The sequence below is a fragment of the Bufo gargarizans genome, chromosome 3 (genome assembly GCF_014858855.1).
Source record: "Bufo gargarizans isolate SCDJY-AF-19 chromosome 3, ASM1485885v1, whole genome shotgun sequence".
Lineage (NCBI taxonomy): Eukaryota > Metazoa > Chordata > Amphibia > Anura > Bufonidae > Bufo > Bufo gargarizans.
The window spans coordinates 312,228,374-312,243,031 of NC_058082.1; the positions used below are offsets into that span (position 1 = coordinate 312,228,374).

The window sequence follows — 14,658 nt, forward strand, 5'->3', positions numbered from 1 at the left end:
AATCATAACTGAAGCTAGCAGGTCACAATATAAGGGTTTTAATATTCTTTCCCTTCACATACCTTGGAAAGTTGTACTTCTGTTGCATTTACTACTATTTTTCAATGTTATTTAATCGTACCATTTTGAAGGTCCATGGGGGAACGCGTCAGAGTCTCATCACACAGGCTGAATTGTATCAAAGTGTAGCTAGGGGAGAAAGGACAGACAAGGCAGTCTGCAGGGAGAGGGTACGAATCACTCAGGCTGTGTATGAGTGTTCGAAGAAAAGAAAGAACCCGAGCGACCTCTCTAGGAGGGAGGAGAAAATCACACTCTTCATCGGCATTATTGTCTTCAGTGTCTGGTGTCTAGTGGTTTCGTACTTCAGACCGAGGTAATTTGAGATTCTCTATGACAAAGTTAGTTGTCCATTGATGTGTAACATATATGGCCAACATCTACAGTAAGTAAAAACTTCTTTATGTGTCACATGTGGCACTTGTAGGATTCTATTCTATAATTTGAATTCATAGAATCTCTAATTTCTTTGAGAAGAACTAAGGAGGTCATTTACTATTCTGAAATAGGCCTAAATTATATTTCAGGCGCAGATGGTAGTGCAACGGTTAGTTGCGCCACTATCTGTGATTTTTCCCCGCTCACGCAAGGTCTAAAATTATGGGCGTGGTGAGGGCAGTGAATGGGACAAGCCGGTAGGCCTATCTTATTTACCATTTTCTACGCTTGTTTTAGGTATAGAAAATTGTCTAAATGTATGATAGCTCGGAAGCTGTCTTCCATTTTGAACTAGTGCTGGATGTGCCGAAGTTATGAAGAGGCCTGCGCCTCTTCATAACTTTAGCATATCCGCCGCCAGCTATGGGGCTTTATTAAGACCAACTTATAAAACACCGGTCTTAATATATGTGCCCGTAAGTTTTCATCTAGGGTGTCCTATTCATTCTGATTCCTGAAATAATAACAAACTGGCCTATGGCCAATAGTACATCATAAAATACACCACAAAATAATTCTATCCAATGGTTAGTTACATAAGTCTACCTCTAATGTTGACAGTGCCTGTCCAAACATCCTTGAATGCTCTGGTATGAAAAAGTTTTTACCAACCTATGACACAAATGGTAGCTCAAGGTGACATACCGTATGTTAACACTATTTTCCCTCTTTAATTTTGGGTATATTATGAGAAAGCCTGGCTCAGTGGAGGCAACAGTTAAGCTCATAAGAGTTAAAAGGACAAGGACAACCAACAAGATGGATTAATATTATTTCAGAAATTAAGAATATGCTATTGAAGTACCTTAGGACCAAAACAGAAGAAAGGACATTTTGGAAAAACATTTTTCACCATAATAAAAACTTCTCACACCTTACTATTCAGAATTTTATTTGTGTTTCCTGTCTTTTTGGTAATCCTATTCTTACACTGTGTAGCAGTGTTCCATGGAGTGACGCTTATAATACATATTCATTTTGTGGTTTCTGGACAGTAGCTCTTACCCAAAATGGAAAAAAGTTGTGAGATGGGTGTAGATTTCTCATTCTCTTCACTAGCCTTGTTTCCAGTTAAAGGTGGTATCATTGACCATGACACGGCAAGCCCAAAATATGCCCCAAAAATATGACCATGCATCATGCTATTATGATTAGTCATCTAGAAAGCACAAAACAAACATCATTTTCTTTATAATTATTATTACAGAAAAGCATTTCAATACAATTAATTAGATTGTGTATAATCCACAAAGGAAACACAATGGGTCACATAAGAACTTCAGTGTGCACAAAAACATAAAAAGAAAAGTATATATGTAAAAATAAAAAAGGAGTGGGTTCATACGCTGGCGTTAGTCGAAGCTGCACTGAAATACAATACAATACATGCTATTTTTTAACTCAGTAGTCACAAGGGCAGTCTTACCAGTGACTAACAGATATCTCTGTGTACACACTTAGGGCTCATTCAGACGGACGTATGCTGTCCACAAAAAAACAGATAGCATTCAGTATTTTTGCGGACCCATAGACTTCATGTTTCACTTGTTTTGCGTAGCCGTGGAATAGAAAAGGGCCCCCAATAGAAGTGAATGGGTCAGCATCTAATCCGCAAAAAAACGGATCCGCATTTTTGGCGGACAGCATACGGCCATCTGAATGAGCCCTGACTAACAGCTATCTCTGTATATACACTTACACAGAGAATGCTATCAATCACTGATAACAGTTTCAGATTTCTACAACAGATTCTCCTGACGTGTATTTATACTGTGTTGAGACTAATACTAATGCTGATACCATTAGATAAATTCATAAATCTCCCTTATAATTTTTATGTAGTGTTTTGGTGTTGTTATTCTGCTCACTCCCTCTTCATTTTGCCTGTTTGTCTACATATGCACAAAATACTTTAGTGACCAGATTAAATAAATGTTTGATTGGTGGGAATTTTAAAGGGTGCGGGCTATTATGAAGCAGAGGTTGAGCATTTGCATAGCTGCTTTATAAAACCCTATGAGAGGCATAGAAGCCTCGACGTGAGACTGGAGTCCCCTATTCTAGTAATTGGTGAGGGTCCCAGATGTCCAACATACACTGATCTAAAAGATCCCATGGTTAGGTGATAATGGTTAACATTTGGAATACCCCAACTGAAAACAGTTACTTCTTTTAAGATTTGTTTAGAAACTTGAGGACATGGCTTCCTCAGTTGATTTTATCTTACCAGTGCAAGACATATTATGACCTGAACGAAGGCAAACCCTAAGACTAAATGAAGTCAAGACAGATATTCTTTTAGCACAAGCATCTCTTACCGTAAGATAATGTATCATAATGTATCTGTTTGCAGTAAATATAGGTAGTTCAAGCATTGTCATCACAACCAACTGTAGAGGATTCACTTTTCCTAAGACTACGCCACATGAGATTAAGACTGGAAAAATGCTCATTAGGCCTTTTCTTAAGCTGTGAATAAGACACTATGGTAAGTGTAAATTAAAGACTTTTTATCTCATTGCAAACATAAGGCTACTTTCACATTAGCGTTTTTTGCGGATCCGTCATGGATCTGCATAAACGCTTCCGTTACAATAATAAAACCGCCTGCATCCATCATGAACGGATCAGGTTGTATTATGTCTTCTATAGCCATGAGGGAGCAGTCTTGAACACCATAGAAAGTCAATGGGGGATGGATCAGTTTTCTATTGTGTCAGAGAAAACAGATCCGTCCTCCATTGACTTTCAATGGTTTTTAAGACGGATCCGTTTTTTATTGTGTCAGAAAAAACTGATCTGTCCCCATTGACTTACATTGTGTGTCAGGACCGATCAGCCTTGCTCCGCACCACATCGTGGAGAGGAAAATGCTGGTGCATTCTGTTTCATTCAGTTCAGTTTTGTCCCCATTGACAATGAATGGGGACAAAACTGAAGCGTTTTCTTCCGCTATTCAAAAGCGGAATTGAAAACGCTAATGTAAAAGTAGCCTAATAAAGGGGTTATGCAAATACATGAAAAAAAAGGCAAAACAATATAAAAATAATCCTAAAAAACCTGTATACTTATCATCCTGAAACCCCCATGTTTCAACATTGTCACTTATCCTCCCCGTCCCCGCAGCGATTCCATGTCATGTATTTGCTGTAGCAATGATGTACAGTACGCTGTACACTGCATCTGGCTACTGCAGCCAAAAGGCGGCCAAAAAGCTATATGAGACTGCTGAGGCCAGGCATTGGCTACAATTAGGACCACTGCAATCAGGAAAACAAAGCCTTGGCAGGGAGGACAGAGTAGCAGCGCTGGACTGGAGGGGGTTCAGGGTGTATATAACTTTTTATATTATTCTTATAGCATTCCTGCCTTTCTTTAATTAACTTGGACAGCCCCTTTAACAGTATGGTTAATTTTATTTATGGTCCAAATGCCTCTTGAGAAAATGAGTCCTCTATAAGGCTAGGGCCCCTTTGAGACACAGGCTGACTCGCAAGAGTGGGTATATGTGAACAACTACCACAAACATACTACTTTCACCAACATTTTCCTGCTATTTTGCTGTGGCTTGTTGGTGGCAGCATGCTGCAGTTTATCCTTAGGCTTCGTTCACATCACTGTTCAGCCTTTCCGTTCTCCTGCTCCGTTTAGGGGCAGGAGAACGGAAAGGATGAATAAGCACATAACTGATGCCAAACTGAGTCAACAGGAGCCCTTAGGCCCCCTAGACTATTATGGGGTCCGTTAGGTTTCCGCTCAGAAGATGATTTTTAAGCTGGGACAAAAGTCCTGCCTGCACTACTTTTGTCTCCGCTTAAAAATCATCTTCTGAGCGGAAACATAACGGACCCCATTATAGTCTATGGGGTCCTAAGGGCTCCGTTTGACTCAGTTTGGCGTCAGTTATGTGCTTATCTGTCCTTTCCGTTCTCCTGCCCCTAAACGGAGCAGGAGTACGGAAAGGCTGAACAGTGATGTGAACGAAGGCTTAGCCTTATAGTCTGATGTAGTGATGCAATATTAAATTTGAAAAAGTGGGAAAATGTTATATAACATACCTGTTTATGCCAATGCTTTGAATTTCACCGGAGTTCTTAAATATTAAGGTTTCTAAAATAATGGCCCACTGTAATCCTATTGCTGCATTCAAAAAGTTGAAAGCAATTCCGCTAAATCCAAACATTTTTAGGAATCCGAAAAGGAATCCAAGTCCAAGGAAAACCATGACAGTCACATCTTGCAATGCTAAAGATGAAAAATATGCAGCAGAAACAAACAAAATTAGCAAATTTGTTATCATGCATTTTCAGCGGTATACTGCATGCAAATAATGGGCTGCTGCTTGTGCTGCTAACAGGACGGTAGGCTCAACTTACTATCAAATAATATTTTTGGACGTTTCCTTTAAACCCATGAGGAATCCTTTCTGAATTTCATTCCCAAATAAATATTTTTGCCTCTTTGCATTCTGATGTTCAAATCTTTTTTATCTTTTAGATTATCATAGCTGTTTTTCACACATTTTCTATACATGTACATTAGCTAAAATCCATAGGGTCTCACAATGTATGCACAGCTAGAACCTACCGGGCCATTTAACACCTACTAAATTCCAGACACAAATATCAGCACAATCAAAATCAATAAACAGCATTTACCACAAGTATCACTATAAAAACCATGAAAATACAAAGTGAGGAGGGCATTATTTTATACAATACATAGCAATCAAATAAAAAATTGTGTATACAAAAATTGTACATGTCCAGGACTGTGGTATTAAAACCAAAGAATATAACAATACAATTTAAGGCCTCTTTCAGACAAGCGTGTCCGGATAAGAGCGAGTAGGTACAAAATTGCAGTCAGTTTTGAATGTGATTGCGTTCCGTTGTTCAGTTTTTATTGAGCGGGTGCAATGCGTTTTGCACGCGCGTGATAAAAAACTGAATGTGGTACCCAGACCCGAACTTCTTCACAGAAGTTCAGGTTTGGGTTCAAGTTTGTGTAGATTGGATTATTTTCCCTTATAACATGGTTATAAGGGAAAATAATAGCATTCTGAATACAGAATGCATAGTACAATAGGGCTGGAGGGGTTAAATTTTTTTTTTAACTCACCTTAATCCACTTGTTCGCGCAGCCCGGCTTCTCTTCTGTCTTCTTTCTTCAGGACCTGGGTAAAGGACCTGTGGTGACGTCACTGCGCTCATCACATGGTCCATCACATGATCCATCACTATGGTGATGGATCATGTGACGGACCATGTTATGAGCGTAGTGACATCATCAAAGGTCCTATTCCTCAAAGAAGAAGACAGAAGAGATGCCAGCTGCGCGAACAAGTGGATTAAGGTGAGTTAAATTATTATTATATTTTTTTTAACCCCTCCAGCCCTATTGTACTATGCATTCTGTATTCAGAATGCTATTATTTTCCCTTATAACCATGTTATAAGGGAAAATAATAAAGATCGGGTCCCGATCGTCTCCTAGCAACCGTGCGTGAAAATCGCACCGCATCCGCACTTGCTTGCGGATGCTTGCGATTTTCACGCAGCCCCATTCACTTTTATGGGGTCTGCGTTGCGTGAAAAACGCACAAAATAGAGCTTGCTGCGATTTTCACGCAACGCACAGCCCTATAGAAATGAATAGGTCCGGATTCAGTGCGGGTGCAATGCGCTTAACTCACGCATTGCACCTGCGCGGAAAACTCACACATGTGAATGTGGCCTAAGAAGAATATGAGAGCTATGACATTAAAGCACATGGCATTTATCATGTAGAAAAAGTTATTACAAGGCACTTAAAGGGGTTGTCCAAGTTATATTTATTGATGACCTATCCTCAGGATAGGTCATCAATATCAGATCGGAGGGGGTCCGACACCCGGCACCCCCTCCGATCAGCTGTTTGAAGAGAAGGCGTGCGCGGTGTCTGCGCTGCCTCCTCTTCACTGTTTACCTTCTAGCCGTTGCATCTGCAGTGGTGAGCAGGTGTAATTACACCCAAGCCGTCCCATTCATTTCAATAGGAAGGCTTGGGTGTAATTACACCTGCTTACCACTGCAGATGCAACGGCTAGAAGGTAAACAGTGAAGAGGAGGCAGCGCTGACACCGCGCAAGCCTTCTCTTCAAACAGCTGATCGGAGGGGGTGCCAGGTGTCGGACCCCCTCTGATCTGATATTGATGACCTATCCTGAGGATAGGTCATCAATAAATATAACTTGGACAACCCCTTTAATAGTGTATTGTGCTGTTGCGGTCGCCATAACTAGCAGTTATGGCCTCCGCAGCAGTGCAGATACGAAGTGGCCAGGATGTCAGCTGCTGTACATGTGTGCTTATGTGCGCTCCATGGTATCGGCCACCAACGACGCTAGTGTTTTTCCTTTAGTGTGCAAGCACGGCCACCATCACTGGATTACATCGCTGGATGTAGTGTATAAAGCAATGGAAAAATGAATCAAGCCAGCAAATAATAATAATACATTAGCAAGTGCCTTCTATTAACTTGTGGGACAGCCCCTTTAAAGAGGACCTTTTACCGTTCCTGACATTATCAGATAGCTGTCAGCTTATTATTTATTCTATGCGCTGCGCCCCCCTGTTCTAGTTTACCGCCTGGTATGTAAATCCATACCATCGGTACAGGGAGGAGGAGGCTTCGTTTCTCAGGGGGCGTCTCCTTCTCCCTGGCTGTGATGCTCTCCGCTGCGATTGGGCAGCTCACAGCCTGTGAGGAGACGCCCCTTTAGAAACACGGACATCGCCTCCTCCCCATACTGATGGTATGGATTAGCATACATTGCGGGAAACCAGAACAGGGGGCACAGCGTGGGAGCAGCGCATAGAAGAAATACTAATGATATCACATGTCATCAGTATGCCCTACCCTGCCAGCAATTTATATGGTAATGTCAGGATCGGTGAAAGGTCCTCTTTAAGGACCCATTCAGACGAGACAAGTTCACATGTGCTGTCCCAGTGCAGAATAAACAGCACACAGACCCCATGGAGACAGCACTAGAATACCCCTGTTATGGCCTGGCCAGGAATGCAACAGAACACCAAGGTAGATAAGTTCATCACCACCAATAATCCATCTGTGAAACACAGACCGCACATGGATGGCCCAGATACAAAAAGCACTGTGACGTTTTCTGCTCCTCTTTTATCCAGCTTTGATTTAACTGCATATTTTTAGTATGTGATGGGAAATTAAAACCTGGACATAAGAGGAGATGCTGATGTCAACAAGTTTTCCTATCTGTGCTATCCATGGCATAGGTATTAGGAGACGCTGACTTGAAAGCAGTTTTTTTTACAGACAACATGCAAAACGGATGACATATTGATAATAAATGGATGGAAGAAACGGACAAATGGAACGCAGTCGAAAAAAATACTGATTTCACACAGTTTTGCAATGTCTAAATATAAACTAAGACAGGGATGTATACTAATATACTGTAGTTAGCCCACAAGGGAATAGAATGAATATCAACCAACTAAAATACCTCAATTACTGGCCATGTATGATGTAAACCCAGGAGAAAGCAGATAAAAAGGAGACTCCCTCCTTTTGCTAACAAGGCAGTTGGCTATCTGTGCAGGAGAATAGCTGTCAAACACTGTGGTCTCCAATCACTTCTGGGGCATAACTACTGTGTGGGGCGCTAAGGGGGCATCATTACTGTGTGGGGGCACTAATGGAGCATTTTATTGTGAAGGCAGCCCTAAGGGGGAATAACTACTGTGTAGTGACACTAAGGGGGCATTACTACTGTGTGTAACAAAGTACAAAGGGGACTAGTCAGGATTAGGCATGTATAACTGCTGTAGGAAGGCGCAAGGGTCCGTCGTTGACGGAAGGTATGTGTCACCGAGGTTCCTGGCCTCTGTGAAGTAAGAGCCGGTATTTTCAAGTGGCAGTGGCAGCTAGTGCTGGTTGACATGTTGCTATTTTAGTATGGCTGTAAGCTGATCCGGGCCGGCTCTTACTGGGAGTAGCCAAAGTGCTGGCTGGGTGGGTGGCTTCTACCCACACTCCAGGCAGAGTTTTTACTGGCCTATATCAAACCCAGCCAGCAGTCTCAGCTGGGTGTGGATTACTCCTCTCTAACAGTGGAGCGCTGTCAGTCCCTGTGTGTTTTGGGATCTGCAAACTTGTGCCTTGCAAAAGGGCTGGGAGCCGCATGCTGAGAAACAGGCCCCTAAAGCCTGCTGTGGAGCACAGGTGGAGAAACTGCAAACCAGGTGAAGGTTTTTGTTCTGTGGACTTTTCATGGGGTGAACAAACACCTAGACTGCAAAAGATCACTTTTTGTTTTTCCTAATGTGTAGATAAAACACTGAACTGTTTTAAGTTAAAGACTTTGTGGTTGCCTCTATACTGCGTCCGCTAGCCTGTCTACCAGCGCAAATCTGCACACTGCTAACATTGTCCCTCCATAGGCTTTTCAAAAGCTGGGAGACATGACAGTACATTATAAATTATAAGGCAGTTTGACTCTTAACAAGGTTTTCAGGGATTATTATGGTTTTAACAGATATGCTCATGAAGTTTTTTACATCATGTACATCTTCCCCATGATTTTTTTTTTTCAAGTTGGACTCTCCTGGCCCATTTTCACCATGTAGAAAAATCACTCTGGTTTCTTTCCATCCTGTATATATAACTTCCTGTTGTTGTATCCAACCAAACCCATGATGCACTTCACCTTTCTCTTCCACAGCTCCAGCACCACCCTCAACAATGCCCAGCTAGTTTATAGCTCCCCCCCACCCAGCTAGTTACATAGACATTCTCCTATCACTGCTCCTGTTGCCTTTGGCACACCCATGGATATAACATAACAAGAAATAAGAAAAATATGCATGGAAATGGTCATGTGACCACAGCCCAGAACGGATGATAGAAGAAATAAAGGTAAAATATTAAATGCATTAACAAATTAGAGCTACCTTCACAAACTGCAATACCCAGAATATCATGTGCTGGTATTATGTACTAAGGAGTAACCAGGTTAGATGTATAGGGTAAGTTGAAATGTAGAAGTGAAATTTCTGCAACTATTCTATTCATCTGAATTAGTTTTTCAGCAATTCATCCAGAGGTGGACGGGGAACTTAAAGTGGCCCCATTTTGTAGGCAGGTCCAAATTAATAGAAGGCATGGCAACACAAGTAGGGGGGGTTAACAATACCATAGTGCAAAATACCATCTGTCACGAGGGTATCGAGAACCACGCCTGACTCCGTTATACCCGGGGTCAGGAAGTCGCAGCGGTTGGCTGCACGCTCTATTTAAGATAGGGCTGTTTTCCTTATGGTAGCTTTCTCTCAGGGATCCGTAGCTCCTTCTCCTCAGCTGTTCCTTGTCCAGCACTCCCAAACCTCCTTATATTCCTCTCTCACACTTCTCTGGTTGCCAGAGATAGAGCTTCCTGCCTGGACATCTATCCTGACCCACTGGAGCTGTGTTGCTGCGTTCTCTGACTGTTGATTCAGAACGCTACCCTCCAGATCCCTGTTGGACCTTTGTGGACAGTTGTTGTCGTCCACCTGGGTGTTTGTGTTTGTCTGTGTTTGTCTGTCCTCTCCCTGGTGTTTCCCTCTTAGTGCAGTGGTGAGGACTAGCGATCCCACCAGCCCGTTCACTATCTAGGGCTCATTTCAGGGAAAGCCAGGGTTTAGGCACGTGATCGCCGCACGGGTGAGGAACCCGTCTAGGGACGTCAGGGCAGTCAGGTGCCAGCCGCAAGGTGAGTTAGGGGTCACCACCTTTCCCTCTCCCTTAGGCAGGGCTTTCCCTGTTTTCCTCCCTGTGCGTGACACCGGTCATTACATTATCTCTGGCCCTTATTTTGTGTAGGTAAAAATAAATAAATAAAATAAATATATATATATATTTTTTTTTTTTACCTACTTAGAATCCAGTATGGATCAAATTGCTGCTCTGTCCAAACAATTTCATGGCCTGTCTTTGGAGGTGGTAGGATTGAAGGCGTCGGTCCTCCAGCAACAGCAGCAATTACAACTGACCGCAAGCCCAGCGGTTGCTACTGGTAACCAGGTTGTTGCGGAACCCAAGGTCCCTCTCCCTGACAGATTTTCTGGGGGAAGGGACAAGTTTTTGGCATTCCGTGAGGCCTGTAAGTTATATTTTAAACTGCGCCCTCACTCCTCTGGTAATGAAGATCAGTGGATGGGGGTTGTTATTTCCCTGCTGCAGGGGGACCCGCAGTCCTGGGCGTTCTCTTTACCTACTGATTCCCAGGCTCTTCGGTCAGTGGATTAGTTTTTCGGGGCCTTGGGTCTCATATATGACGACCCTGACCGAGTAGCACTGGCTGAATCAAGATTACGGAGTCTCTTACAAGGAGAACGGCCGGTAGAGGAGTATTGCTCTGAATTCCGTAGGTGGGCTACGGATACCCAATGGAACGACCCGGCTCTCAGGAGTCAGTTCTGCTCTGGGTTATCCGAAAGGGTTAAGGATGCGCTTGCATTATATGAGACCCCCTTTTCCCTTGATGCGGTTATGTCCCTTTCTATCCGTATAGAGAGACGCCTTAGGGACAGGTTGAAAGAACCGGAGAAATTGGTAACTCCTCTCAAGCAGCAGTTAGTCTGTACGGACTTAGACGAGCCTATGCAGCTAGGAGGAACTACTCGTCAGGTCCGTCCTCCTGAGGCTCGCCGTAGGCGTGGGGTTTTTTTTTTTGTGGGGAGAGGGGTCATTTCATTAATGTGTGTCCTTCTTTCCTCAGAAACAAAAAACCGTCGGAAAAACTACTAACCCCAGGCTGTGTGGAGGATGTCAGCCTGGGGGTATACGTCTCCTCCATACGTACATCGCAATTTGTGTTGCCAGCGGTTATTGTTTTTGGTGATAAGACGGAGACTATTTCTTTCTTTTTAGACAGTGGAGCAGGGGTAAATTTGATAGATGCCCATTTTGCCCGCACTTTGGGTTTGTCTCTCTGTACGTTACAGAGACCCATTCCCATATTTGCTATTGATTCTGCTCCCCTGTCTCAGAGAAACCTCACCCACATTGTTCATAATATACACCTTCGGGTAGGGGACCACCATAACGAGATGCTTTCAGGTTATGTTCTGGAGGGGCTTCCCACTCCGGTGGTGCTGGGTCTTCCCTGGTTGGTAGCGCACAATCCAGTAGTGGATTGGCAGGCCAGGGAGATATTGGAGTGGAGTGAGCAGTGCAGAGAAAATTGCTTAAATAGCAATTGCTTAGTTGCCTCCATAACTACCCTACCTACATTTATTTCGGATTTTGAGGATGTTTTTTCTGAAAAGGGTTGTCAGAAGTTACCACCTCATCGTCCTTATGATTGCCCGGTTAACCTTATTCCTGGCGCAAAATTACCCAAGACCAGGTTATATAATCTTTCTGTCCAGAGAGACAAGCCATGAAAGATTATATCTCCGAGAGCTTGGCTAAGGGACACATCAGGCCCTCTTCTTCACCCGTGGCTGCAGGGTTTTTCTTCGTTAAAAAGAAAGATGGGGGCCTGCGTCCTTGCTTAGATTTTCGCGAATTAAATCGGATAACCATCCGAGACCCATACCCTCTTCCTCTCATTCCTGACCTGTTTAATCCGATTGCGGGTGCTAGGTGGTTCTCCAAACTTGATCTTAGGGGGGCCTACAATCTGATTCGTATTAAGGAGGGGGATGAGTGGAAGACAGCGTTTAACACCCCTGAGGGGCATTATGAAAATCTAGTTATTCCTTTCGGTCTGACCAATGCTCCTGCCGTCTTTCAACATTTCGTTAATGACATTTTTAGTCATCTAATCGGCAGGTTTGTGGTAATATACCTAGATGATATTTTAATTTATTCGTCTGATCTGAGAACACATGAGGAGCATGTCAGACAAGTACTGCAGGTCCTACGGACGAATGAATTATATGCTAAGATTGAAAAATGTGTCTTCGCCGTTCAGGAAATACAATTCCTGGGTTATTTTTTATCTGCTTCAGGTTTCCGTATGGATCCTAGGAAGGTCCAGGCAATTTTAGATTGGGATCTTCCTGAGAACCTCAAAGCACTACAACGGTTCTTGGGCTTCGCGAATTTCTATAGGAAATTCATTAAAAATTATTCACTTATTGTAAAACCGCTTACTGACATGACTAGGAAGGGGACTGATTTTTCTAAATGGTCTGACGCCGCTAAAGTTGCTTTTTCGTCTCTAAAAGAGAGGTTTACCTCAGCACCTGTACTAGTCCAACCTGATGTCTCTCAGCCTTCTATTGTTGTAGTCGATGTGTCAGAGGTGGGAGTGGGGGCGGTGCTGTCTCAGGGTCCGTCTCCTGGCAAATGGCGTCCTTGTGCTTTCTTTTCGAAAAAACTATCTGCAGCAGAAAAGAACTACGATATTGGCAATAGGGAACTATTAGCTATTAAACTTGCGTTTGAGGAGTGGCGCCACTTCTTAGAGGGGGCAGTCCACCCCGTCACTGTGATTACGGACCACAAAAATCTCCTGTACCTCGAATCAGCTAAGCGTCTCACCCCTAGACAGGCTAGGTGGTCGCTATTTTTTACCAGGTTTAACTTTGTTATTACCTATCGTCCTGGGGCAAAGAACACCAAGGCTGATGCACTATCTCGTTGTTTCCCTGGAGGGGGTAATGTGAGTGATCCGGTGCCCATTCTACAAAGAGGAGTGGTTGTCTCTGCGGTACACTCTGTTTTGGAGGGGAAGGTGTTAGAGGCCCAGGGGGACGCCCCGGTCTCTTTCCCCTCAGAGAAATTGTTTGTACCGTTGAACCTACGTTTCGAATTATTAAAGGAACATCATAATTCGACACTTGCGGGGCACCCGGGTAGTAAAACAACCTTGGAGCTATTGTCTCGTCGTTTTTGGTGGCCAAGGTTGCGTCAGGATGTATTGGATTTTGTGTCTTCTTGTTCTACCTGTGCGCGCGCAAAAGTTTCACATACACGTCCTGCAGGGTCTCTATTACCACTCGTCATTCCCAATAGATCGTGGACACATCTGTTAATGGATTTTATCACTGACTTACCTTTGTCTGCGGGTAAAACAGTGATTTTGGTAGTAGTGGACAGGTTTAGCAAAATGGTACACTTCATTGCGTTACCCGCACTACCTAATGCTAAGACTCTTGCTCAGGTATTCGTCAGTGAAATCGTGAAGCTTCACGGGGTCCCCTCCGATGTTGTTTCGGATCGGGGTACCCAGTTTATTTCTAAATTTTGGAAAGCTTTTTGTTCCCGTTTGGGGGTACACTTGTCCTTTTCCTCAGCTTTCCATCCTCAGTCGAATGGACAGACTGAGCGAACCAACCAAAACCTTGAGACATATCTAAGATGTTTTGTGTCTGAAAACCAAGAGTTGTGGTCATCATATTTACCGTTAGCTGAGTTTGCCATAAATAATCGTCGTCAGGAATCCACTGGCAAGTCACCATTTCTTGGTGCATATGGTTTTCATCCCCAATTCTGTACTTTCAAAGAGGGGGGGTCTTCTGGGGTTCCCGAAGAGGAACGTTTTTCATCATCTCTTTCATCGGTATGGCAGAAGGTGCAAGCTAACTTGAAAAATATGGGAGGTAAATACAAATGCATGGCTGATAAGAGACGGTCGCCAGGTCCGGACCTAGGAGTGAATGACTATGTGTGGTTGTCTACTAGGAATATTAAATTGAAGGTTCCCTCTTGGAAACTGGGTCCTAGGTTTATTGGCCCTTACAAAATTGTAGCCATCATCAACCCCGTGGCTTTTCGCCTGGAGTTACCTCAGACTTTTAAAATTCATAATGTTTTTCATAAGTCGTTACTCAAAAAATATGTTCCACCTCTAGAACCATCACCGCTGCCACCCCCTCCTGTTGTCGTGGATGGTAATCTAGAATTTCAGATATCCAAAATTTTTAATTCTCGTCGGGTCCGCCGCTCTCTTCAATATCTGGTGCATTGGAGAGGTTACGGTCCCGAGGAAAGAATGTGGGTTCCTGCGTCTGAGGTAAACGCTGACAGGTTAGTTCGGGTTTTTCATGCCTCTCATCCTGAGAGACCTGGTCCTGAGTGTCCGGAGGCCCCTCGTAGAGAGGGGGGTACTGTCACGAGGGTATCGAGAACCACGCCTGACTCCGTTAT

At 43.5% G+C, this 14,658-nt stretch overlaps 1 protein-coding gene across 1 annotated transcript in view; it reads right to left on the reverse strand.

Annotated features, from left to right (window-relative positions):
• LOC122932481 (RH-like protein) overlaps positions 1-14,658 on the reverse strand; it is a 55,029-nt gene that overhangs the window by 21,781 nt on the left and 18,590 nt on the right. Inside the window, exons 2-4 of the mRNA XM_044286914.1 lie at positions 4,557-4,743; positions 2,817-2,967; positions 1,504-1,657 (exon numbers count right to left, since the gene is read on the reverse strand). Coding sequence (XP_044142849.1) covers positions 1,504-1,657; positions 2,817-2,967; positions 4,557-4,743 — 492 coding nt within the window. The remainder of the gene's footprint in view (positions 1-1,503; positions 1,658-2,816; positions 2,968-4,556; positions 4,744-14,658) is intronic.